The 26,949-nt window shown below is 61.2% G+C and overlaps 1 protein-coding gene across 4 annotated transcripts in view; it reads right to left on the reverse strand.

Annotated features, from left to right (window-relative positions):
- Window positions 1-26,949, reverse strand: part of LOC116943023 (uncharacterized) — a 45,479-nt gene that overhangs the window by 3,635 nt on the left and 14,895 nt on the right. For 2 of the 4 annotated variants that reach the window (XM_076067382.1, XM_076067381.1), the window contains 17 exons: window positions 20,881-20,926; window positions 20,333-20,440; window positions 17,222-17,658; window positions 16,390-16,680; window positions 13,063-13,410; window positions 11,940-12,230; window positions 10,021-11,514; window positions 9,027-9,141; window positions 8,492-8,646; window positions 7,304-7,943; window positions 6,715-6,945; window positions 6,168-6,243; window positions 5,413-5,441; window positions 4,980-5,096; window positions 4,436-4,528; window positions 3,554-4,098; window positions 3,133-3,241 (listed from right to left, as the gene is read on the reverse strand). In XM_076067382.1, coding sequence (XP_075923497.1) covers window positions 3,133-3,241; window positions 3,554-4,098; window positions 4,436-4,528; window positions 4,980-5,096; window positions 5,413-5,441; window positions 6,168-6,243; window positions 6,715-6,945; window positions 7,304-7,943; window positions 8,492-8,646; window positions 9,027-9,141; window positions 10,021-11,514; window positions 11,940-12,230; window positions 13,063-13,410; window positions 16,390-16,680; window positions 17,222-17,658; window positions 20,333-20,440; window positions 20,881-20,926 — 5,125 coding nt within the window. Of the gene's footprint in view, window positions 1-2,620; window positions 2,754-3,132; window positions 3,242-3,553; window positions 4,099-4,435; window positions 4,529-4,979; window positions 5,097-5,412; window positions 5,442-6,167; window positions 6,244-6,714; window positions 6,946-7,303; window positions 7,944-8,491; window positions 8,647-9,026; window positions 9,142-10,020; window positions 11,515-11,939; window positions 12,231-13,062; window positions 13,411-16,389; window positions 16,681-17,221; window positions 17,659-20,332; window positions 20,441-20,880; window positions 20,927-26,949 lie in introns of all 4 variants that reach the window. The other 2 variants (XM_032955621.2, XM_076067383.1) reach the window with 2 other exon arrangements.

Here is a 26,949-nt window from a genome sequence, read left to right on the forward strand (position 1 = left end):
CATAGAGGAGCAAGGAGAGGGACAGGGCGGACGATACGAGTGGTGGGTTGCGCGTGCTTAAACCGCGGGGCCTGGTGATGCTCATGAGAATGACATCTTAAACAATGTTTTCTAATTAAGTCAGTATTTTTTTTACTGCCACGTGAATAGTTACACTAATAGTATCTGTTGGGTAACAGACAAGCCCTTCACTAATCGCAAACGTATGACGAGATGCACTCAGTTATATCAAAAGTAAAATGTCCACCGCGAGGCGCTCCAGGCCTTCTGCGGTGCTGCCACCTCGTGGCCTCGCAGCTGCGGGTTGCAGGAACGGAGCGGGGTAATGGACGCGGTGGCAGCTCCGCTCGTCGCTCTCGTTGAGAGACAGAGAGCGAGGGGACGACTCAGAGGCGCCAGGAGGAGGCACCACAGACGAGGAGCGGGAAGGCAGCAGCAGCAGCGGCGGCGGCGGCCACGCGGCGAGGAGCCGGCGTTACCAACAATGGCCCAAGGTCTCCCAACTATTGAGTGGTTTACATGTCGGAGGAAACCGGAGCACCCGGAGAAAACCCACGCGTGCGAGGGGGAAACACTCTATCCCGTACAGATGAAACAGGCAGAGTCCACATGTTTGCTGTACCGCCTTCTGAGGAGGCAGGGGACGGCACCTGCTGAACGCCGGCTGGAAGGGAGCGTCACAAGGTCTGTGCGATCCACCAACCCTTGACTTCAAAGGAAGGCGAATGAGGAGACGATGGAAGCCTCGGGGTGAGTGTGGGGATGTGGGGTAGAGAGCAATGGAGGTGACCGTGGAGGATGCTGGAGGGGTGACGACAGTAGGTGAGGTGCGTGTGAGGTGGGTGAGAGGTGGCGATGATAGGTGGTGAGGGTTGGTGAGGTGGTTGTAGGGGAGTGATGTGAGAGAGTGAGAAAGGAGGGTGAGATTTGGTGAGGAGGATGATGACAGGGGGTGGTGAGCGGTTGGTGAGGTTAGTGGTGGGTGGTGTTGATGGGGGATTGTGAGTGGTCCGAAAGGTGGGTGGAGTTGCAGATCCATGAGGCAAGATGAGTACCCGGTGAGGGGCTGGTGAGGGGCTGGTGAGTAGACGGTGAGGGGCTAGTGAGGGGTTGGTGAGGGGCTGGTGAGGGGCTGGTGAGGGGCTGGTGAGGGGCAGGTGAGGGGCTGGTGAGGGGCTGGTGAGGGGCTGGTGAGGGGCTGGTGAGAGGCTGGTGAGGGGCTGGTGAGGGGCTGGTGAGGGGCTGGTGAGGGGCTGGTGAGGGGCTGGTGAGGGGCTGGTGAGGGGCTGGTGAGGGGCTGGTGAGGGGCTGGTGAGGGGCTGGTGAGGGGCTGGTGAGGGGCAGGTGAGGGGCTGGTGAGGGGCTGGTGAGTAGCTGGTGAGGGGCTGGTGAGGGGCTGGTGAGGGGCTGGTGAGTAGCCGGTGAGGGGCTGGTGAGGGGCAGGTGAGGGGCTGGTGAGGGGCTGGTGAGGGGCTGGTGAGTAGCTGGTGAGGGGCAGGTGAGGGGCTGGTGAGGGGCTGGTGAGGGGCTGGTGAGTAGCTGGTGAGGGGCTGGTGAGGGGCAGGTGAGGGGCAGGTGAGGGGCTGGTGAGGGGCTGGTGAGGGGCTGGTGAGTAGCTGGTGAGGGGCTGGTGAGGGGCTGGTGAGGGGCTGGTGAGTAGACGGTGAGGGGCTGGTGAGGGGCTGGTGAGGGGCTGGTGAGGGGCTGGTGAGGGGCAGGTGAGGGGCTGGTGAGGGGCTGGTGAGGGGCTGGTGAGGGGCTGGTGAGTAGACGGTGAGGGGCTGGTGAGGGGCAGGTGAGGGGCTGGTGAGGGGCTGGTGAGGGGCTGGTGAGTAGCTGGTGAGGGGCTGGTGAGGGGCTGGTGAGGGGCTGGTGAGTAGACGGTGAGGGGCTGGTGAGGGGCTGGTGAGGGGCTGGTGAGGGGCTGGTGAGGGGCTGGTGAGGGGCTGGTGAGTAGACGGTGAGGGGCTGGTGAGGGGCTGGTGAGGGGCTGGTGAGGGGCTGGTGAGGGGCTGGTGAGGGGCTGGTGAGGGGCTGGTGAGGGGCTGGTGAGGGGCTGGTGAGGAGCTGGTGAGGGGCTGGTGAGGGGCTGGTGAGGGGCTGGTGAGGGGCTGGTGAGGGGCTGGTGAGGGGCTGGTGAGGGGCTGGTGAGGGGCAGGTGAGGGGCTGGTGAGGGGCTGGTGAGGGGCTGGTGAGGGGCTGGTGAGGGGCTGGTGAGGGGCTGGTGAGGGGCTGGTGAGGGGCTGGTGAGGGGCTGGTGAGGGGCTGGTGAGGAGCTGGTGAGGGGCTGGTGAGGGGCTGGTGAGGGGCTGGTGAGGGGCTGGTGAGGGGCTGGTGAGGGGCTGGTGAGGAGCTGGTGAGGGGCTGGTGAGGGGCTGGTGAGAGGCTGGTGAGAGGCTGGTGAGGGGCTGGTGAGGGGCTGGTGAGGGGCTGGTGAGGGGCTGGTGAGGGGCTGGTGAGGGGCTGGTGAGGGGCTGGTGAGGGGCTGGTGAGGGGCTGGTGAGGGGCTGGTGAGGGGCTGGTGAGGGGCTGGTGAGGGGCTGGTGAGGGGCTGGTGAGGGGCTGGTGAGGGGCTGGTGAGGGGCTGGTGAGGGGCTGGTGAGGCTATGGAGGGGACCACCTCTCGCACGGGAGTAGCAGGTGGCGCAGTGCAGCCGCGCGCCCCGAATGCGAACGTCCGCTCCCGTCCCCGCTCCCGTCCCCGCTCCCGTCCCCGTCGCGCTCGCAGCCAGCGCCCGGCCACAGACGCCACACTGGCGGAGGGGGGCGGGGGGAGGAGGGGTGGGGGTCATTCGCGAGGCATGTAACGCCAGCACCCTCGTCCCTGTAATGGTGGTCCAAGTTGGTGGCGGGTTTCATGTGAGAGGTGTTGGGGCGATCGGGGGGGGGGGGCTGACCCCCCCACATTGAGTGGAGTTATTTTTACTATCGAGAAATAACTATAGACCAATGACTGTGGACCCAACGACTACCGTTACATGCCGAGCTCGTGTTAGTTCACATGGAATGAGACGCGCGCGTGCAAGGGGCGAAATGGGTGGGTTCAGTAGGAGTGGGGGAGGGGGGGGGGGTGATGTAAGTGTGCCGATGTGCCCCCCTCCTTCCTCTCCAGGGGGGAGGCGGGATCCCCACCTTGAAGCACTCCATGTGGTAGTATAGACCCACGGACTCAACGATCATAGCGGCGCCTTTCCCCAGGGGGCACCCACACGCCGTGCACAGCTTCCTGCCGCTCACGGACCTGGGGGGGGGGGGGGGGTTAGGAGAGCGGCAGTGGCGGCGTGGCGAGGTTGGGGAGCGAGAAGGATTTTGTCGCCATCGCCTGGTGACCGCGTGAGGCTGCCGCTTGGATGCCGCGTGTCCCCTGAGACGCGGCACGAGCGACGTGTCTCTGCACCACGTGTCTCTGCACCACGTGTATCTGCACCACGTGTCTCTGCACCACGTGTATCTGCACCACGTGTCTCTGCACCACGTGCCTCTCTGTGACGCAGAGCGCAGGGTGCGCGCGTCGTCCAAGCACGCGTCCCTGTGGCGACTGCGCCCGCCTCACCTGCTGGGAGACGTCGGCGCTGACCCCCGCTCGGGGGGCGGGGTGGGGGTCGTGCCCGCCACTCCCTCCGGCATCGCCTTGAGTCGCACGGACTGCTGCGAATCTTCGCCGCCCTCCGTGGCACCCACGGCGCCCTGCTCAGCGCCCCCCGGAGCCTCCTTCCACCTCCTCGTTTCTTCCTGCCACCTCCTCCTCCTCTCCTCCTCCTCGAAGCCCATCACCTGCTCCTCCAGCGACCGCTTCTGCTCCTCGAACTGGCGTCGCAGCTCGTCCCTGTTGTGCTGCTCGGCGCGCTCCATCTCCACCTCATCCTTCTCCGTCTTCTCGTTGGCTTCGTGAGCCCCCCGTCCCGCGTGAGGGGGGTCCCCCGCAACCTTGGCCCCCCCGTGAAGCGAGGACAATTTCCCGCGCGTCTCTATGTGGAACGCGGGGGGCTCGGCGCGGCTCTGCGGGGTCGGCGTCGACTTGATAGTCACGCCGGGAGGGGCGGCGAGCAGAGCGTGCGGGGTCAGGGGAGCGATCGTCTCTGCCAGGATTCGCTTCTCCTGCGGAGCGGGTGAATGACAATGACGAGAGAAATAGGGGGGTGGGGGCACGGGGGAGTCATTGGAGGCAAAGACATGAGAGACGAGAGTGTCAGGGGGGCATGATCGGGACGGGAAAAATGAGACAGGGACCAGGAGGAAGCAGCGGAATCGAATTCCTGTTAAAGGTGATTGACACTTTCTGTTGCGTTAGATGGTCAAAATTCACTATAACCGTTCAACCGTTAGAGCCAATCAAATGGAGCTGTCAGGCGTGGGGGAGGGGGGGGGCAGTGGGTGGTGCCCAGGAGGTGGTATGATCCCGGAACGTCGCGGCGCGCATGGTCGCGTGAGCTACCTCTTCGTGATACCGCCTCTCCTCCTTCTCCACCTCGCGCTGGGAGCGCTCCCACGCCTGGCGCAGCTTCTCCTGCTCCTGCTGGTAGCGCTCCTGCTCGCAGCACGCACAGCACACGCCGCACACACGCAGCACACACCCAGTACATGCAGCACAGAGTACGCGCAGTACACACGCAGTGCACACAGCACACGCAGTTACACGCAGCACACAGCACGCACGCCCCGAACCCCATCGCCAGCTGCCAGGGTATGGACCTCATCCGTAGCCCATGGCGCCTCGCGGCTCCAGGTTGAGAAGACTACAGACTCCACCTCGGAGTTTCCAGTCTCGGGTGCCGTCTGCAAGCGGATGTATTGACGACCGGTTGATGATTATGGTGCTTGAAGTCACGGTATATATCTTCGTGATCCACCAACTCCTGCTTCCAACACACCGCTGGGTCACAGCGCTGTGGCACCTGAGCCTTGGAAAACCCGGGGTAGAGTTTGTTAGCCTCCTCAACCTGGTGCCACGAGGGCCCCCCCGCCTCCCGCCCCCGTACCTGGAGGTGCCTCTCCTGTTCCTGCTGCCACCGCTCCTGCCGACTCCTCTCCGCCTCAAGGTCCCAGGTCCAATTGCCCATCCGCGCACCAGGCCCCTGGATTCCCTCAACAGGGGCCTAGAGGAGAGTTTTCAAAAGAAAAAGAAGGGGGTGGAAGGGGTCGCGAGGAGGGGGTGAGAGGGGGGCAGACGTCTGCGACCCGCGGGTTTCAATCAACAATGGGGTAAATCGCCCGTGCGTGAACAATGTGTAGTCGGTATCAGTACGAGGGAGACAAAGGGGGCCGAGCGTGGGGTGGTGCGCCGTGCCGGCCTTCATCGGTGCTCGCTTAATAGAACTTGCCCCGACAGCCTGTTAAAGGCTATACGGGGGATCTTTGTCTTTGTTGTGAGCGTGTCGCTGTGTCGTGAGCTCCACGCGCCACCCGACTCACGTCTGCGCCGCGGACGTCGACTCCGCCACCTGCGGAGAGAGCAGAGCGCAGGGAGGGAGCGTGGCGGCCTCGCGCTCGACGGGGTGCCCTGGTGAACGGTGCAGGGGCGCGCGCGTGAACCATCCCGGTGGACGTGAGTGAAAAGAAGAGGAGACCGATGGTGTGCCGACGTCGCGGTCCGCATTTTAATTGGGGAACTCGTGGCAATCATCTCCCTCCCCCCCCCCCCCCCCCCACCACCGCGAATACAGAGCAGGACCGTCCTGAAACAGAGCCGCAGGACTCTCCTGTGTGTGGGCAAGCGGACTGGTGGTGGGATGGGGCTCGTTGCGGGTGAATCTCCGCTCCGCGCCTCCACGAATCAATCAAATAAATGTCCACCGGCCTATTTAGTCCACGAGGCCACACCAGACATATCTCTCGTGCTTTACAATCTCTTAATGTGGCCGACAACAGTGCACCATATGAGCGGGGCTGTCGAGTCATCACTAATTATCCGATGTCGCAATCCGGCCCGTCCACTAAGTGGCTTTGCTGATCAAAGCAGGCAAACTCTGAAGCGGTTTATAGTCCATAGCCGCTGGCTGGTGGGTAGACAAAGTCGGCCAGGCGTGGCACTGGCTGGTCACCCATTACCCTCGTGTGCTCTTCCGGCATTAACAGGAGCCACGGTGGTCGTCGTCGAGGCTACACAGGAGGAGTCGGGGGCTGGGGGGGGGGGCTGGGGGGGGGGCTGGGGGGGGGGAGCCTCGTACCCGTCGCGCCGGCCCCGCCGTCTCTCTGCCCCTTGGTCCCCAGTCCATTGGCTGGTCCAGCTTCGCGATACGGACTCTTCACAGACACAGAGACATAGATACAGACATCCCGTTATCTTTGAAAAGGACTGTTGGGTCAAGTGATTTAATTAGCGAGCACCTATGGAGGTCTGGAACGGCACACGAGGGGGTCAGTGGCCAACACCACGCCCGGCCGCCTTTGTATCCCCATTGCTGAAGTTTTACACACCGCACAAGGTACTCATTTTGAGGCTGAGTCGATCTAGGGGACGCCCAGAACGGGTTAAAATATTCGCCACTATTATTGGTCGTGAGCAGGAATGGAATCCGGGTCGCGGGGCTCGTAGCTCAGGGAGCCAATCACTGCTCTATCACTCCCCCGCAGCCCTACGAAGCCAGGTTTGCACCTCGTCGGCGATCACTGCCAACATGCAAGCAGTGCAGTCGTTTCCTTGGTTACAAAACGCCAATTAGCCAAGAGCAGTGAAGGGTCGCAGTTGCTGTAGACCCCGCACGTGCGTCTCACCAGGGTGCCCAGCGCGCTCCCGGTGACCCCTCCCGCCGGGGGCATCCACATCCCAGCGGACGCCGCGGGGGTCGTGGGGGTCCGGGTTTCGGGGTTCCGGGGCCCCGCGCCCCCGGCGTCCGTCGCGGGGGGCGCCTCCCAGGGGGGGATCACGGCTCCCCGGGCGCCGCGAGTGGCCGCGCCCTGCCCCTTGGCCTCGCTCCCGTTCGGAGCCGAGCTCTCCTCCCCCGTCTGTAGGATCGAGAGAGGGAGCGTGCACGATCTAACCCATTCTCCGATGTATGCATTCGCTAATTCCCTTCGTTGTTCATTCACCCATTCACTCATTGAACCATTCACTTATCCATACAATAATCAATTAGTCCACCCATTCATTCGTTCATTCACGTATTCATTCACTGATTTGTTCATACATTTCTTCAATTAACTTGTGAATTCGCTCAATCACTCACGTATTAGACATTTCGTTCACTGAATCCTTCACCATTTCAGTCATGGAAGTATTAACTCACGTATTCATCATCAGCATAATAATTATTATTAATTGTGCAGCAAGGGAGGGGGTACTCGGGCGGTAGGCAGCCTGCACCTTCGGATATCGCAGCATGGCCTGCAGCTTCACGGGCTGTGCCCGGTAGGGACGAGGCGCGAACACGGGCAGGAGGCGCGCCGCGGAGGAGGAGGAGGAGGAGGCGGCGGCGGCGCGCGCGGCCACGGACCCCGGAGACCCGGGGCCGCCCGTGGGGGACCCAGCGGGGACCGGCGAAGCTCCGCTCCGCGTCCCTCGCGCCTCTGACGCCGCCTCGGCCGTCGCCACCGCCGCGTCCCCCGGGGCGGGGGCGCTCTTCGCGAATGAAGAGCGAGGAGGAGGCGTGGGCGCGTGCCCCGGAGTCGTCAAGGGCGACTCCGGGGCCGGCGCGGCGCCGCCTACGCGCGCCTCTCCCCCGGGCCGGTGGCTCGGGGGACCGCCGGTCGGGGAGGGGCACGGCTCGGAGCGTTGCCGTAGGAAGGGAACGCACGGGCGCGGGGGCGCGTCGGGATGCGCGCCGCGTGGGGGTGCCCCCGGCTGCTGCGGCTGCTGCTGGGGGTGCAGGAAGGCCGGCGCCTCGTAGCTCTCGCCCGCAAAGTCCTGCAGGAAGCGCTCCTGGTAGCTGCGCAGGATCTCCCGCGCCTCCTCCTCGGAGCGCGCGTGGCGGTACGCGTCCTGCAGCTCGCGCTCGCGCCGGGACCTGCCGGGGAGGGGGGCGGGGGGGAGGTGGAGGGGGTGGGGGCGAGGGGGAGGCAAGGTGGGTCGAGGGAGAGAGGGGGCAGGCAGGTGGGGGCCGAGGGAGGGGTGGGTTATTAATAAGAAGGCAGGAATGGGGAGGGGGGACAGGTAGAGAGACGGACACAAGGCGGGTAGGGAGATGGAGTTTGGCAGCAGGGAGAGGGACTGAGATTTACGACATGGAAGATGACACAGGGAGAGAGGGACTTCATAGATAGCAAGATGACGTCAAGGAGAAGGGTGGGACAGGGAGATGTAGGAGGGCAAGAGATGGGAACAGCAGCAGGGAGAGGGAACAGCGAGACGCAGGGGCAGGAAGAGGGAGCTCTTGCTGCGAGTATTAGTTGTGGTGATGGCGTGCGTGGTGTTTGTGTTGCTCCTGCTATTAGTTGTGTTGCTGTAGTGGCTCTTTGCAGCATCTCGCGGTCGGTGGTGTTTCTGGTGGTGATGGTTGTGTGGTGGCAGTGGTGTCGCTGTGGTTGTTGTGAGTGGTGGTGGTGGTGCCCCCACTTCTCCTGCAGCATCTCGCGGTAGGTTTTGATGCTGCGCAGGCGGCTGCTGCTCTCCCCGTCTCCTCCGCGCCGCTCCCGCTCCTCCCGCTCCTCCTTGCGTTTGATCAGCTCCTGGGACAGGCTGCGTCTCCGGCTCTTCCAGCGGGCGAGGTCCTGGCCAGAGAACGGCGAGTGGGGGATCACGGTCGGGGCTCAGTGATGCATCACCTTCATAATCGTCATCACTTTGAATCATCATCATCCGCTTTCAACCATCACGATCATGCAATATCGTCATCCACTCTCACCACGACCACAATCCTCTCATTATGATCAGACGCCATCTCCTCACCATCATCACCATCACCACTACCTCCATATACTCTCATCATACCACTCACGACTTCATCAACACCACCACTCCACGATCACATCACTACCATCTGCCAATCTCATCACAACGACCACCCGCTATTGTCACCATCACCACCACCATCTGCCAATCTCATCACGATGATGATGGTGGTGGTGGTGGTGGCGGCGAGGAGCATCACCTCCTGCCAGCGCTCCTGGTCCTCTCTCAGCATGGCGTGGACGCGCTGCAGCTCCTCGTGGTGCTGTCGGCTGTGCGGTTCGGGTCCCTCACCCTGGTCGCCCTCGCTCATCCTCCTGCGGGGACACGACACTCTTCGTCGTCATCATCATTAACATCGGACAGGGGACTCACCCCGCTCTATCTTTAACGGGCTGTTGGGGCAAGTGCTGTTAGTGAGCAGCGCGCCCATAAAGGCCGTCACAGCACACTACGGAGGTGGCCAGCACCACGTCCGAACGCCTTTGTCTTCCCAGTGCTGAAGTTTACACACCACACCGAGTACTCATTTTAAGGCTGAATCGACCTAGGGGAGGCTCAGGGACCAGTTAAAATATTCGTCACTGGTGTTGGCCGTGAGCGAGAATCGAACTCGGGTGGCTGGGTGTGTAGCCCAGCGCGCTCACCGCTACACGACCGCTGCCCCTCGCGTTCGCACCACCCAGTGAGGACATTCTGCACTCACCCGTGACCGCGTGTTGTTAGCGCACGCGTCGTGGCGTGAAACCCACAACAACCACGCGCATTAAATTCAGCAATGCAAGTGTTAGCGACTCGGCACGACCTCACACAACCGTGCTGGTAAAACACAACAACAACATCGCCATGGGTTAGTCGACCCTTCAGGCAAATGGGATGGCATACCGACACACACAGACACTTAGAAACAGCTTAGTCTTCAAACCAGGTCATTGTTCAAGCCAGATCACTGTTCACGCCAAGTCACTGCTCAAAACCAGATCACCGTTCGGAACAGAAGCACTGTCAAACCCAGCGGAGACAACCAACGTCGCCCGTCGCGTGCGAACGCAGATTTAGTGGCAAGGCATGCGGTGTGCGCGCACGCGCGCGCGTGAACGTCGCGTTAATCACTGAGATCCCCACAGGGGTCTGGAGGTCGTGCTGCGAGGTTAGGACGAGCCATGCACCTCCGCCGCTCAGACTCCAGAGCTCACATCTCTTCGTAGAGCAGGAACTTCCAATCATCGGGGGAGCCTCCTCCCATCGCTGCTTGCATTTCCCTCTCCCACCCCGGGGGGATCTCGAGTCTCGGCAAGGCGACGCCTTTGCTCCACGCGGTGCCAATCAGAACTCCTTTCGCGCTGCTCTCCAGCTGCTGTTGCTGCGGCTGATGTTGCTGCTGCTGTTGCTGCGGCTGCTGTTGCTGCTGCTGTTGCTGCTGTTGCTGCTGCTGCTGTTGCTGAGAATAGGGCAGCGACTTCTTCGGCTGGGAAGCTGCAGGAACCCCTGCAGGAGCGGCCGCTCGAGTCCCCGTGTCACGGGGCACTGGCACCGCCGCCGCCTCCTCCTCGTCCGTCTCCTCCTTGACGATCTGGAGCTTCTGCCACCTGAGCAGATCCTTCTCGCTCATGGGCCCGGCGCTCACGAATTGTTTCTGCGGGGTCGTGTTCGGCGCGCTGTGAGGCTGGGGATGGGCGGGGCGCGTCGGCTGCGCTGGCTCCGGGGAGGCGGCGGCGCGTCCCTCCCCCTCCGCGTCGCCCTCTTCTCCTTTCCCGATCTGAAGCTTCTGCCACCGGAGGAGATCTTTCTCGGTCATGCCGCCCCCCGTGCCCACGAACTTCCCCGGGGATGAGGAGGAGGCGGGCGCCCTGAGTTTGTCGCTCACAGTGGCGGAGCAGCCGCTTTTGCCCTCGTCTCTCTGCCCACTGCCTTTCTCCTGCTCGCCCTCCTCCTCCCTGGAGATCTGCAGGCGCTGCCACTTGAGCAGATCTTTCTCGGTCATGGCGCCCGCACTCACGAACTGCGCGTGGTGCGCTCCCGTGCCGCCGCTGACCGGGCTCGCGGCCGCGTGCGGGGCCTTCTCGGGGCCGGGCTCGGCGAGGGGCGCTCCCTTCTCGCCCTCCTCCCGGGAGATCTGCAACCGCTGCCACCTGATCAGATCCTTCTCCGTCATGGGACCCGACGCCACTTTGGGGTGCTGCCCTGGCGCTTTCTGCTGCTGCGGCTGCTGCGGCTGCTGTGGCTGCTGTTTGTGTGCAACCAGAGGCGCTGTCGCTGCAACTGGCTCATCCGCCGCGTGCTTTTTTGCCGCCTCCTCCACCTCCTCCTCGTCTTTCTCGCTCGTGATCCGCAGTTTCTGCCACCGCTCCAGGTCCTTCTGCGACATTGCCCCCGAGCTGGTGACGTGCGAGTGCGGCCCCGAGGCCTTGCCTTGCGCTCCCTGCTTCTCCCCGCCCGCGCCCGCCTCCTCTTCCTCCTCCAGCTCTTCCCCACCGCGGCCGCCTTCGTCTCCCTCGCGGGCGATCTGAAGCTTCTGCCACCGCTCCAGGTCCTTGCGGGACATGGGCCCCGAAGAGAGGAGCTGTGGTTGGGGCCCGGAGCTCGGGGCCCGTGCCCGGCGCTTGGCAAGGTCGTCGCGTGTCGCCACCTCCGCGTCCACGACCTGAACCGCGGCGGCGGCGGCGGCGGTGGAGGCCGCGTCCCCTTGGCTGCCGAGTAGGACACGCGGCATCACTCACTCACCCTCACGCTGCCTCTCAACGCACGTGTCTCCAGTGTGACACATGCTCCCTCTGTGACACGCGTGCGCCCCGATGTGACACACGTGCACCCGATGTGACACACGTGCGCCCCGATGTGACACACGTGCGCCCCGATGTGACACACGTGCGCCCCGATGTGACACACGTGCGCCCCGGTGTAACACACGTGCGCCCCGGTGTGACACACGTGCGCCCCGGTGTGACACACGTGCACCCGATGTGACACACGTGCGCCCCGATGTGACACACGTGCGCCCCGATGTGACACACGTGCGCCCCGATGTGACACACGTGCGCCCCAATGTGACACACGTGCGCCCCGGTGTAACACACGTGCGCCCCGATGTGACACACGTGCGGCACCTGCTAACCTGGCCACCTCTCCCGACAACTGAAGGCGCTGCCAAGTGTGGAGGTCGGCGTCCGTGGCCCCCGCCTGGCACGCGTTGGGGGGGCCGTGCGGCCCGGGGCCTCGGGCCTGGGCCACCTGTGCTTTACGCTTGGCCAGGTCGTCTCTCTCGGGGTCTGGCCGCACCACGACTCTCCGGGGGCCCACAGCTGGGGCTGGGGCTGGCGCGGCCGCGGGCTCCCCCTCGGGAGAGAGGCCTGGCGGGCCGCCCCCCCCATGGGCGGCGTCTCCCTCGGCGGCCCCCTCTTTGCCACTGTGAGGTGGCGAGTGCAAGGACGGCAGAGAGATGTGAATAATCATGGTCACAGCAAATCAGACAACGGTTATGAAAGGCTTATGTTGTTGATACGATTCGGAAGGATAAATAATGAAGTTGATCCCACGTGCAAATAAAAGAAAATACTTTATAAAAGGTCAACTAACAGCAACAGTGGATTACACAGCACTCCTGTGGCAGGAGCAGACAGCCGGCCTCAGATGGACATCACAAAAGACGAGAGAGGGCACAATGGGCTCCCCAGACTGGACATCATTCCAAAAAACATCACCAGAGCAACCATGACTTAGAATCACCATCAGACAAGTCATGAGCAGAGAGGAGCATCGACATTCCTGGCCACTGAAGGAGACCTCCTCCACCCATGTGGAGATTGCGGAGAGACCTCGCTCGCTCATCCCTGCTCCCTCTCGGCGCTCTGCAGTGCTGTCGCGACCATTGCGACTGCTTTCACGAATGAGTGAAAGTGTCCGACCGTCCATTGTGGTCGACAACTTCCAGAGAACTCTCCCCACCGATGTTCTCAGCTGTCGCACCTCCAACGGTGAGAGTCTGCGGCCTTCATACGCGCTCCCACACCTCACCGCTCCCACACCTGCACCTCACCGCTCCCACACGTGCATCTCACCGCTCCCTGGTCCCGCTCTCCCTGCCCGATTCGTTCGCGCGACGCTGTGCAACTCGACCGGGCGCGTCAGCGCCCCATTATCCCTCCAAGGTCGATTAATGAGTACCACTGCACTACACTGCCACTGCACTATACTGATCTACACTGCCACTACGCTGCCCCTGCGCTGCTCCTGCGGACCTGCGCTGCAGCTGCAGCTGCTGGATGGCGTGCTCGCGCAAGCGACGCGACGCCTGCAGCATGTCGTCCCAGCGGCGCGCGTCCTCGGGGCACGAAGAGGCCGGCACGAAGCGGGCGGGCGGCACGGCGGGGGCCCCGCGCGCCGCGTCGTGCAGCCGGGCGCGTCGGGAGGCGAGGTCGTCCTTGCGCACGTCCGGCAGGGCTCGTCTCCTCCGCTGGCCGCCTCCGCTGCCGTCGACGCGCTCCCCCGCCAACTCCCCCTCGTCCCCCTCGTCATCATCAGAGTCCCACTGCCAGGGGGATTCCTCGGCTGCTGCTGCTGCTGCTGCTGCCGGATGGCTCCCCGCGCTGGGTGAGCGGTCCACAAGGCATGGCCGCGGGGGTGAGCACGTGAGGTTAAGAGAGGCCGAGTGGCACGGCATTTGTCTCACGCGTGCGGCAATATTAATAATAATAATGTGACGATGTCAACTCGCAATGCCGCACCACCGCCGAAAAGTATCCGCTCCCTCTCGACAAGAGAGAGAGAGAGAGGAGACGGCTCAGAGTCACTAGGAGAAAGAACCGCATACGAGCGGGAAAGCAGTAGCAGTCACGCGGCAAACAGCCAGCGCCAAATTCCTCTCTCCCTCCAAGCTCTGCTATCCTCTATATATGACGGCGTCATCGGCCAATTATTGAGTGTCTATACACGTGTGAGGAACCCGGAGCACTCGGACAAAATCCATGCATGCGAGGGGGGAGCACTCTATCCCCGTACAGATGGAACAGATGGAGATGATCCACTTGCTGTACCGCCTTCTCCTGGTCAGCCAGGGTACGGCTCCTCCACGGAAAGGGATCCACCAATCCTCGCTGCTGCATCCACGGTGTCGGATTTACAGGTCACGTGCCCAGCGACTGCTGCCCAATATCATAGTTCATAGAGCGAGAGACGGGGAGCGGGTGCGTTGGATGAGGCACGGAAATTCAAACCCCTATAAAACCAAGCTCATTATTCAGGGGTTGGAAGTAGTTGTATTTTGCGACGAACCCCGTGACCTGAGTTCAATTCCCGGGCACAGCTAATGCAAGTGGCAAGATTTATCTGAACCGGTCCTAATCCACCCCAACCTATCTTCGCTAAAGCGCACTGACCAGCGTGGTGAAGTATGGTCAAACCACCCCCATGACTGACACGGCGTGGAGTGGCCTTCATTCAGCAGTGAATTTTAAAATAAATAATACGTGACAATTACCGTGGCTCTATGCACCACGAGACTCTCACAGCTATGGGGGGACGGCATGGGGGGCCCTGATAGGAGTGGGGAGGGTGGGGGGGGGGGCGACGCCCCCGGCGCGAATCCTCACCAGCAGCGGCATCGCCATCAGCAGCAGTAGCAACAGCAGCATCATTCATCAGGGGTCGCGCATGCATCACGGGTCGCGCATGCATCAGGGGTCGCGCATGCATCAGGGGTCGCGCATGCAGCATCACAGCGCACGGGGGCTCGGGTCGGGAGACTCCGCGGTGAGCATCCCCCGGATGTTCGGAAATAGAGCGGAGCAGCCAATCAAAAGCGGAGTGGTATTCTAGCGATCTCTCCACCCAACTTGTCTCCTTGCGTTGGTAGTGATGGCGCATAAATAACATCGACACTAAGACGTCCGTCAATAACAACACTGCGTTTGACGTTAATCTGGGTAAATATAACAAGCGACGTTTCGGGCAATGGCCCTGCTCAATAGCGACATTCCTCACCACAAAACCTTTCCGTTCCCTTGTCCCCACGTGTGTGGTTATGTCGCGCCCAGGGACACACCCACCACCATCACGGCCCTCTCTGGGCCCCAGCACAGACAGCCGGCAGCCCCCTGTGTGTGTCTTGAGAGGGAATGCTCGCGGTGGTGCCTCCACGTCGATTCATCTCGATTGCTGCGCTCGCGACGCAATGGATCGATTCGTGCGCGTGTCTCGTACGCAACGGGTTCACGTGACCACCGCTGCCGATATCCAACACAGCGTAAAGCAACATACCTATGACGCAATGTAACTGCCCCCCTCCAAATTCGGACCATTCACCGTCTCGTTAGAACTGAAACGCGACCAGGTGTGGTTGCATTTTATTGCAGCTGCAGCGCGGGGCTGCCACCGTCGCCGCCGTGCATGCGCCGACCGTCGGACTGAGGTCGCAGAGGTGACGGGAGCAGAGGTCAGGAGGTCACGCCCGGAATCCGTCGTCGCGCGCGGCGCCACGGCACTCGAGACAAGCCCCACGGCACTCGAGACAAGCCCCCACGGCACTCGAGACAAGCCCCACGGTACTCGAGACAAGCCCCACGGAACTCGAGACAAGCCCCACGGCACTCGAGACAAGCCCCACGGCACTCGAGACAAGCCCCACGGCACTCGAGACAAGCCCCACGGAACTCGAGACAAGCCCCACGGCACTCGAGACAAGCCCCACGGCACTCGAGACAAGCCCCACGGCACTCGAGACAAGCCCCACGGCACTCGAGACAAGCCCCAAGGCACTCGAGACAATCCCCACGGTTACTCGAGACAAGCCCCACGGCACTCGAGACAAGCCCCACGGAACTCGAGACAAGCCCCACGGCACTCGAGACAAGCCCCACGGCACTCGAGACAAGCCCACACACCGTGCAGCAGCGAGCGCGGAACACGAGGCAGAGGCGACGCCGCGAGGCGTTTTCCAGCTCCTGTTTTTATTTCTTAAAGCGACGTCGGTTGTCTGAGCGGTACAAACAGACGCGCCCTAAGATGACGACGTCCCCACCTCCTCCAGAAGGTGGTGGTGGTCGTGGTGGTGGTGGTCGTGGTGGTGACGGTGGTGGCGGTGTTCTGGCCACAAACGTCGATGTTGCTGATGTTCCACTTCACCTTGACACATGCGTGACTATTTGACAAATATCCTCGTCTGTCTATATATATTAGTCACCCCATGTATTGGTTTCATGTTAATGTTTGTGTCGCGTGGGTTTGTAATTTTGTGCTGTTTTCAACGTGGAGGTGACTGCCTGGGCCGAGTTGAGCTGCAGGGAATTTTTTCCTCACGTGATTCATTTGTCTTTGTTCTGGTTTTTGTATTCGCGTTGCTTTTTGTCAATTTGGTGACCTAAATCACTCTTGCAAACGAGACTCGCCCTGGTCTCTCGACATTTCAGCCGGTAAACCAAAGCGAACTTGAAACTTGAAACTTTACAGCGACGTTTGCGACGCATAACAAGGCCAGCTGGAAAACGCCATCATCGTCATCATGCAGGGAGGCAGCGGTCGCCACGGCCACCATCACTCAGACAGTCGCATGCTCGAGCGCCGATCCTGACCTCGTCGCTCCTCCGGGCGTCGGGGTCACGCTCCCGGTGCCGTAGAAGGGTCCCACGGTGCGGGGACCGGCGTGGGGCAGCGCCACGGGCCCCGTGTACCCGTGGCTCCCGGCCACGTGCAGGGCGCGCACCGCCAGGTCGTCCCGTTCCAGGTCCGGGTCTCGAACCTCGCCCTCCGACTCGGAGCCGCTCTCGCACGCCGCCTTCGCGGGCGCACGCCGCCGGTCTCCGCTAACCCCCGGGGGAGGAGGCCCCACACCGGCCCCCACCCTCGCCCCCGGCGCTCCGGGTCTGTGCGTGAGCGCGGCGAGGGCGGGCAGACGCGGGGGGGAGGGGGGGGTCACTCGGATAGCCGCGAGCCCCTGCGGCTCTTGCACCGAGGTCACGGCCATGACGAGGTCCTCACGGCCAATGTCGCTGACGCCATGCGCACCTCGCCGTGGCCTCCTTCCTTCTGCTAGATCCCCTCAGCTGCTTCAATGGCCACACTCGCCCTCCGATGTCTGATGTCCCAGCCTCATCCCGTGCCGACCCGAGGCCGTGTTGCACTCTCGTCAAGTCCTTCAAGGACCCCCCCCCCGACAGACGACGCTGCACCCCGTGGCCTCGGGGCTTCCCCTCGACCGCTCGCCTCCAGATGCACCGCACACGCGACCCACCACAACCCCCTCATTACAACTCCCTCCCTCCCTCTATCACCACATTCCACCACGAACCTCCACCTTGTTTCCCTACTCCAGCTACGGAATTCGGATTCCTGTAATCGACCGCGACCGTGGCCCTACCAGGGCCGCAGGCCAGGGGGGGTGGGGGGAAGGTGGCCTCCACTCACCTCTCGGGCTGCCGCGCCGCCTCCTCCGGCCTCACGTCCGCGCGCTTGCGGCGCAGCGGCGCAGGGATGTGCGCGGGTTGCCCTGGGGGCGCCGCCTGCTGCTGCTGCTGCTGCTGCCCCGCGGGCTGACTCTGGGTCTGTTTGCCCGGGAGGAACTGGTTGAAGGGCAAGGCTGGTCGCGGCTCGGAGCCCAAGGAGGAGCGCCTGGCAGACATGTCGTCGTCTTCCCGCCGGGCCGCGTCGGGGCTCACTGACGCCGCGGAGCCGCTGCCGCCGGCTGGGGCGCTCGGCGCCTCGTGGCCGGGGACCGCCGGCGAGGGGAGCCGCTCGCAGCCGTAGGAGCGGCCGCGAGCGTGCGACGCCGCGGGGGGTCGGGGGAAGCCCGGGGACTCCGGGTCGCGGTGGAGCCCCGGTGAGGGGTGGGTGACGCTCGGGTCCTGCGAGAGGAGAGGGGGCGGGAGGGGGGGCGCGCGCCGGAGCGTCACGGCTCAGGTGACCAGCAGGTGCTCGAGAAAGTCCCGGGCAGGTGTGCGTGACGGTGTCACACAGGTGTGTGGGTGCAGTGTCACACAGGTGTGTGGGTGCAGTGCCACACAGGTGTGTGGGTGTAGTGTCACACAGGTGTGTGGGTGCAGTGTCACACAGGTGTGTGGGTGTAGTGTCACACAGGTGTGTGGGTGCAGTGTCACACAGGTGTGTGAGTACAGTGTCACACAGGTGTGTGCGTGTAGTGTCACACAGGTCTGTGGGTGCAGTGTCACACAGGTGTGTGGGTGCAGTGTCACACAGGTGTGTGGGTGCAGTGTCACGCAGGTGTGTGGGTGTAGTGTCACACAGGTGTGTGGGTGCAGTGTCACACAGGTGTGTGGGTGCAGTGTCACACAAGTGTGTGAGTACAGTGTCACACAGGTGTGTGGGTGTAGTGTCACACAGGTGTGTGGGGACAGTGTCACACAGGTGTGTGGGTGTAGTGTCACACAGGTGTGTGAGTACAGTGTTACACAGGTGTGTGGGTGCAGTGTCACACAGGTGTGTGGGTGCAGTGTCACACAGGTGTGTGAGTACAGTGTCAGACAGGTGTGTGGGTGTAGTGTCACACAGGTGTGTGGGGACAGTGTCACACAGGTGTGTGGGTGCAGTGTCACATAGGTGTGTGGGTGTAGTCTCACACAGGTGTGTGAGTACAGTGTCACACAGGTGTGTGGGTGCAGTGTCACACAGGTGTGTGGGGACAGTGTCACACAGGTGTGTGGGTGTAGTGTCACACAGGTGTGTGGGAACAGTGTCACACAGGTGTGTGGGTGCAGTGTCACACATGTGTGTGGGGACAGTGTCACACAGGTGTGTGGGTGCAGTGTCACACAGGTGTGTGGGTGTAGTGTCACACAGGTGTGTGTATGCAGAGTCACACAGGTGTGTGGGGACAGTGTCACACAGGTGTGTGGGTGCAGTGTCACACAGGTGTGTGGGTGCAGTGTCACACAGGTGTGTGGGTGCAGTGTCACACAGGTGTGTGGGTGCAGTGTCACACAGGTGTGTGGGGACAGTGTCACACAGGTGTGTGGGGACAGTGTCACACAGGTGTGTGAGTACAGTGTCACACAGGTGTGTGGGTGTGGTGTCACACAGGTGTGTGGGTGCAGTGTCACACAGGTGTGTGGGGACAGTGTCACACAGGTGTGTGGGTGCAGTGTCACACAGGTGTGTGGGGACAGTGTCACACAGGTGTGTGTAGTGTCACACAGGTGTGTGGGGACAGTGTCACACAGGTGTGTGGGTGCAGTGTCACACAAGTGTGTGGGGACAGTGTCACACAGGTGTGTGGGGACAGTGTCACACAGGTGTGTGGGGACATGCGCATACCTCGCCCGCGTGGCATACGCCGCGCGTCACGTGACAACACAACTCGTCGTCGCGAGTGTCACGTGGGGCCGCTCGGTGTCATCTCAACAGCAGCCGCGCGGTCCGCCCACCTCGCAGAGCTGAGCGCGAGCCAATTACCCCCCTCCCCCTTTCACTCCCCCCCCCCCCACAACCGTGTCCCCTATCCCCCGCGTCCCTCCTCCCCTACACACTGACCCCCACCCCTCTCTCGCCACTCAACTCTCACATCTCGTGGGGAGCTGAAGTCGCTCCTTCTCGCGTCACCTGGTAACGAGCGAAGACGCGCGGAAGAAGGTGGGGGTCGGGTGGGGGGGGGGCACCTCGCGTGCCTCTTGTGAGGAGTCCGTCCAGCGTCCGGCCGGGGCTCAGGTTTGCTCCATGGGAACGCGGCCACGCAGCGAGTCTAAATGCAGCGCCACGCTAATGATAGCCACGCGGCGGCAGCACCCCGCACCCCCCTCTCTAGCTCCCGTTACTCCTCCTCCTCCCCTCCTCCTCTCTCCTCCCACTCCACCCCCCAGACACACGCCCAGAACGCTTATCAGGCCGTGTCCCGCATTTAGAAAGCCAACAATCCTCGGCTAATCGCGCGCTCCGAGTGAGTCCCACGCACAGCCCCTCCCCTCTCCCTTTCGGCCCTTCACGGTCCACGGGACTGCGACGAATCCCGGAGGCTCGCCGCCTCTGGCGAAGCGCGGCTAACGAGAGTGCGGTTAATGGAGGTGCCGTGTTGGTTTACAGGAGTGCGGTGTACAGGCGTGCGGATTATCGCATTTAAAAGGTCGAACAGTGTGGAGCTTCGCGTGTCTCCCCTTGCATGCGCGCTGCGTTTTCTCTGGGCCCTTCCCGCACGAAGCCAGACCCTCATTAATCGAGTTGGCCACACATCCCAGTGAATCAGGACTCTCCCGACTAAACGAGTCTCGAGATTCATCAAGGCGCTCCTGGACGAATAATGGATTGGAGGACTCAGGGAGGGGAGTGGTGACACAGTGGTTAGCGCACTACACTGCGTACACGCTTACCCGAGTTCGAATCGCGTCCACGGCTGACATCAGTGGTGAGTGATATCTGAATAGTCATGGGCTTCCCACTCGCTTCACGCCCCGCACAGAGCCAGCGCGAAGTGCAAGCCAGCAAGCCGCCGAGGTGCGAGACGGCGTGGGGAGGCCTTCATCCAGCAGTGAATAAATTAGGGGACGCGCGAAGGGGACGCGCGGCGCGTACCTCGCCGACAGCCCCCGTTAGGACCCCTGTGAAGACCCCCTTGTCTAGACGGGGGACACGGCTGACGCTCTCGGATGCTCTTCCCAGGCAGTAGATGGTGGTCAGCACCTGCGGGCGGAGGGGCGGGCGTGAGAGGGGGAGGGCTCGGGGGGGGGGGGGGCTTTGAATATCGGGGGGCCCTCACGAGGAGTCCCCGGAGGTGCCGCGTCATCGCCAGCCGCGCCGCGCGCGTCACGGGGCCGTGGCCAGTGCCGTGAAGATCTCCTGCCTCTGTCACCCGCGCGATCACCGAAGGTGACAGGGGCAGCGCGACTACAACCTCGTCCGTTGCTGCATTCGCTCTACACCGACGTTGAAGAGACAACGAAGGCCTCGCCCCGTTTTAAAGGGCCACGTGTCAACGTCCGCAGCGCGCCGTGACACGATCTCTAAATCAAAGTTCATCAAAGTTGACAGCCGCCTCTCTCTCTCGCAGCGCTCCAGTGACGTCTCTCCTGAGCCGGGAGGCGAAGCCTCGTGCATGGCGGGTGGGGGGTGCAGATACTCACATTCCTCAGCCTCCTCTCTTCCTCCTCCTCTTCCTGCTCCTCTGCCCTGCGAATTGAAACCACGCACGCACACAGCAGCAGCGGTGGCCGTTAGTGGCGACGAGCCACACACAAAGTTCGACTCCAGGTCCCGCCGCGGCCGCGTGAGTGAGCGGCGTTGATAGCCCCGAAGGAGAAGGTGACCGATCGTCCACCCCCCCCCCCCCAGGCATCGGGCGTGTTGGGGGGGGGTGAATGGGGGGAAGGGGGGGTCGGAGTGACGGACACTCGCGCGTGTTACTCGCAAACAGTGGGCAGTGTGAGTGGTGACATCCCCCTCCACTTCGACCTCCCTCACCCCAACATCCTCCTCCCCCACCAGCCCCCGGCCTAGCCCCCACCCTCATACCGTGTCACGGCGAGAGCCCATTACAGAAGCTGTGCGTCAACCGGGCGAGATGAGGTTCGGAATGCGAGCCACACGCGGGAAGGTGGAGATCGCCGTTAGTCGACCTTCACTCTGCTGAACCCAGCTACGGCGACTGCTGGGTGGACGTAGACGGGCCCACGGTATCTTCAGAAGCGTTGCTCCGTTGCTGTGACTGCCTCGCCGAGAGATCGAATCTCGCAGGGATACATCTCTGGGTTGCCAGCCACGTGGGTTGCTTACCGTTGCACCACCCCGACATCATCCCCGAATAAATAGAAACAATTTATACCGCCACCTAAAATTAATGTTTGCTCTTCGCTCAGCTGTGCCCAGTTCCGATGGCAGAAATAAACACGGGGGGAGAGGGGAGGGGGAGAAGGGAGGGGGGACGGGGGGAGGGGGAGGCGTGGCGTGGGGGGCGGAGGGTGGGGGGCTCCATGAGAAACCCGCGTCACCAGAAACCGAGCACAACATATGAATTAGCGTCGTCGTGGAGAATGCGAGGAACAAAATCAATAACCAGACCCTGCGACTCCTCCACTCGTCCCTCCTTCGGCGTTGCAAACACTCAAGCGCCTTCTTTACACATCCCCTCAGCCACACGGCATTGTTGGGAGTACATCAATCCAGCAGCGTTGGTTAAACACGAACAAAAAAAACGTCGGACATCAATGCCGAACAGCACGCGGTACAAGAGAAACACAAGACAAAGATCTCCCTTATAGCCTCAACATACGTTTGGGGCAAGTGCTGTGAGCGGGCACGGAACACGAGGGGGTGGGTGGCCAGCACCACGCCCGGCCGCCTTTGTATTCCCAGTGGCAATATTTACACACCGCACCAGGTACTCATTTGAGTTTGAGTCGACCTGGGGGAGGCCAAGGACCGGTTCAGTTAAACCTCATTGGTATTGGCCATGGGCTGCCACGGGAGGGAATCGTGGCGCAGCGTACTAATGACTGCGCCACCTCTCCCCGAAAGCACGGGAGAGCGACAGGCGTGTGGTGACATAATTGTGGGGGCAGGGGGAGGATTGGCGGTAGGGGTTGTAGGTGGGGGTGCGAGAGGAGGAGAAGAGCTGCCACAAGGACCCACGGGTTCTGGGCGGCACACTCCCCGCGGCTTGTGGGTTCAGCGCGGTGTGCGCATAATCATAATCATGAAAACAAATATAAGTATAACTTTTAACTGGAAACTCTCGTACAGACAGAAGCGCCATGAGGAAGAGGAGGAACCAAAGACGGGCTGTAAGGCAGTAGCAGCAGCAGCCACGCGATAAGCCGATGCCACCAAAATTTGCTCAAGCTCCGCGGCCCTCTAGAAATATATGAAGGTGTTATCATGTAAGTGATGAGCGTTCATCGGTGTAGGTGGAAACCGGAGCACCCGCAGAAAATCTCACGCGTGCGAGGGTGCAACATGATCCACGAACCCTTGCCTACAAAGCGTTGGATCACCGTCGATGTCATTACCGTCACCATCACCGTCATCTCGAAAATCACCATCATCTCCTTAATTACCATCACCGTCATCTTCATGATCATCATCACCATCATCTTCATAATCATTACCATCATCACCGTCATCTTCATGATCATCATCACCGTCATCGTAATAATTATCATTACCATCATCACCGTCATCTTCATAATCATCGTGACTGTCATCATCTGCATCACTCGACATAGCTGCGGGAGAATTATCTTCCTCTGTACTGCCACTCACCACGTCTCCCCCCCCCCCACATCACCTCCTCTCCCCACACACCACCTCCTCACCTCGTGTGCTCTAATTGGGCCCAGTCATTAACACTCCCGCGCACGCGCGCGCCCGCGGACGGATGATGACAGTGGCTGGAGCCGAGCCGGCGCCGCCGAGTAAACTCGAGCGCGTGGAAAGCGGAAGAGAGGGAAAGAGATGGGAGGAGAGGTGAGAGCGGCAGAGAGGAGCGGATGAGAGAGGAGCAGACGAGATAAGAGAAGAGCAGAGGGAATGAGAGAGGAGGCGCGACATGCTACATGGGACCACATTACTGTGTTACCTCGTCCAGTGCATGGGTCAACTCTAGCCCAGCCTTTGCGTCAACCCAGACGCGGGGCTCTGACTCCGTCGTGCCCGCCAATGCCACAGATTGTTACATCCCCATTTATTGTATATCCACTCCACGGTAGTCGCCCTGTCAGGCGCGTTCCTTCCTTTGGCTGCCATTCTGTCACTCGTCTCGTCCATCGGATATCATCAATTCTAGATTATGTTTTCTGGCCAAGCAGTGTGTTTTAACTGGCCATGAGCACGCGTGTGTGTACTTTTGGGTGCACTTTGCTTTTGTGCGCGTGCCGGTGACTGTTTCTATTTCTCTGGGTGAGCGCACAGCCCCGAATTGTCGCTCCCGGAGCGACGCGGACAGATGTCTCGCTCCGAGTGTCCTGGGACGCTCCGAGTGTCCTGGGACGCTCCGAGTGTCCTGGAACGCTCCGAGTGTTTCTCCACCTCCAGACCGCGCGGTCCCTTCCTCATTCAGCTCCCTTATTAAAAGAGAAATCGATGACACGGCGCTGAATAAAGCCATTATGAGAATTCTTAACAACTCAAAACGATCATTAGGGAGGTTTCGGAGAATAGCAGTAACTCTGCTGATTAGACACTGTGTGTCTAAATCAGTCCAGAGTTTCCCTGTCAAACCCATCGAAAAGCGTGGGTTTTATCCGGGTGCTCCGGTTTCCTACCACATGCTTTGTTGAAAACATCTTAACATATAGAGGACCGCAGAGCTTGGACTCAACACCGAGTGACTGCTACTGCTGCCTCCCCGCTCGTCTGTGGTTTCTGTCCATTCCCTCCCTCTCACTTCGAGAGCGAACGAACACTGCGCAGTGGCGGCGCGTCACGGCCCGGTGTGGGCGGCGTGTGCCTCCCCTAGGTCGGCTCAGCCTGAACGGTACGCGGGCGCGCGCGGCGGTGGCTGTCGGTCGCTGGCGAACAGCCGCGCAGTTGTCGGCGTGGGGTGGCGACGTGACGGCTCGAAGTGAGGGTGGAGGGGCGCTCAGTGCGGCCCGTGTCCGTGGCAGGGGCTGGTGGAAAAGTCCCCCCCGCCCGTCCCCCATGCCCAGCACAGCCCCCCAGCTTGTGCCATTGTGCGGGGGGAGCCCCGGGATTGGTGTGGGGTGAGAGGCGACATTGTGCGCGCCACGGTACGCGTGACATCACCGGGGCAGGCGCGGGTCCAACACAGCGAGCGCCTTAGAGGCAGCAGCGGCAGTGGCGGAAGCGACAGTAACAGCAGTAGTAGCAACAACACCACCAGCAGCAGTAACAGCAGCAGTAGCAACAACACCACCAGCAGCAGTAACAGCAGCAGTAGCAACAACACCACCAGCAGCAGTAGCAACAACACCAGCAGCAGTAAGAGCAGCAGTAGCAACAACAGCAGCAGCAGTAACAGCAGCAGTAGCAACAACACCAGCAGCAGTAACAGCAGTAGTAGCAACAACAGCAGCAGCAGTAACAGCAGCAGTAGCAACAGCAGCAGCAGTAACAACAGCAGTAGCAACAGCAGCAGCAGCAGTAACAGCAGCAGTAGCAACAACACCAGCAGCAGTAACAGCAGTAGTAGCAACAACAGCAGCAGCAGTAACAGCAGCAGTAGCAACAACAGCAGCAGCAGTAACAGCAGCAGTAGCAACAACAGCAGCAGCAGTAACAGCAACAGTAGCAACAACAGCAGCAGCAGTAACAGCAGCAGTAGCAACAACACCAGCAGCAGTAGCAACAACACCAGCAGTATTAGTAGCAACAACACCAGCAGCAGCAGCAGCTGCAGAGGTCACCTACAGAGGCAGCAGCAGTAAGAGCAGCAGTACCAACAACAACCCCAACAACACGACCGGAGCAGAGGGAGAACGGGACACTTCTAGAGGGGGGAGGGGGTGAGCGGTCCCTAATGGGAAGCTTGTTAAACGGGGCCCTACATTAACAATACAAAGAGCAACAGCACAACCTCGTTCAACGTATTTTCTCTGGAAAATATACACAACATTCTACTCACGTGTGTGGGGTCTCAAGGGACTGCTGGCCCCGTCGCCCCCCACCCCCATCACCACCGCGCCCCTCCTCTGACCCCCAACTTTGACCCATCACTGACTCGGAGGGAAGAGAGGAGTTGCGATCACCGCGCTAAGCTCAGTGGTGTGGGGGGGAGGGGCTCGGGGCGTCGTGTTCTGGGGGTCGAGGACAGCGGTGGTGAAGTGGTCAGCGCACAGCACTACGGACCCGGCCACTTGGGTTCGATTCCCGCTTACAACCAAATATGACCTCTTCACGACGGACATTTCAAGCGGCCTCCTCCTCGATCTCGACTCAGTGTTAAATGAGTAACTGAGTATTTGGTGTGCTGTGTAAACATCAGCACTGCGGAGACAAAGGCGGCCGGGCGTGCTGTTGACCTCTCTCGCGTGCCGTGTCTTGCTTGTAAGGAGCACTTGCCCCAACAGCATGTTCGAGGTTATACGCGGGATCTTTGTCTTTGGAGGAGAGCGTGAGTAGATGGTGGAGGTGTCGGGGCAGGACAGGCTGTGAGTCGGGGGTGAGGTGACAGGAGCACCGCCGCGTGACCTCTTGACCTCGTAAAGTTTCGAGCGCGCGTGGCGTTTAGGGTGACCTACAGCTCACCACAGCCAGTGCCGTCGCCCCCTTCCTTATGCCAGATCACGCGGCCGTCCCAGAGTCTCAGCCCGACCACCGAGAACTGTTACAGTTTCATTCCAATATCGCGCTTGAGGCCTGAGGCCCGTGTCTCACAGTCAGCGCGTGGTCCCCCAAGGGTACAGATATAAAGGTGCAAGCGCAGCCCTGCAATTTCTGTGCTCACGCCACTGCCGGCGGCAGAAGTGTCCACCAGAGATAACTCGAGAGGGCCCCTCTTGTAAGAGGGGGGAGTACTCAGGTTGGACCCCACCACTGACGGCTCAACAGAGGCGGCAGAGATGCAAGAAAACCGCCCATTAATCAAACACGTCACTCTTATTCGTGGAATGCACGGCCAAACATTCCAATGTAGCAAAACCACAGTTTAATTCCTCAATCGATATTTTCCGGATCGCTGCTAGGCTGACTTCCGAGTATCAATAATGGCGTAAGGCACTACCACTAGAATACAAGGCAGATTACTATTCATAATAATCTTGTATTATTGTACTCCACCAGCAACATTCACTCGTGGCTACACCACGGGAAGGGGAGTAGCATCAAGGATGCAATATAATGGAAAAATACAACGTGGCAGTAATAAAGGGAGTAGATAAGGCGAGAGAGCATGGGGACTAAGAGGAAAGGGATGGGAAGAGAAGGGAGAAACGGGAGCACAGGGGTCGGGAGAGACGAGGCATCAGGACCTCGACGCTGCCGTACAGAGGCGGAGCAGCGTCTGTTTTCACAGGGGGTGGGGTTAGAGGGGAGGGGTTCAGAGTGGGGGTGGCCACGCAGAAGCCGCGTGTTTGTACGGAGAATTGATTGAGACGGAGAGATGGATATTCGTATGATTCTGTCAAGGGGCGTTGTGAGGAGAGGGCAAAGCGAGATAAAGGTGGCTGGGTGCCAGAAGAGTTTCGGGCTCTTCTGGCTGAGCAGAACACTCCTGGAAAAAGAGTCTCAGAGGCTCTTTG

This window comes from Petromyzon marinus, chromosome 16, assembly GCF_048934315.1.
Source record: "Petromyzon marinus isolate PM22_M1 ecotype Great Lakes invasive population chromosome 16, UKy_Petmar_22M1.pri1.0, whole genome shotgun sequence".
Taxonomy (NCBI): domain Eukaryota; kingdom Metazoa; phylum Chordata; class Hyperoartia; order Petromyzontiformes; family Petromyzontidae; genus Petromyzon; species Petromyzon marinus.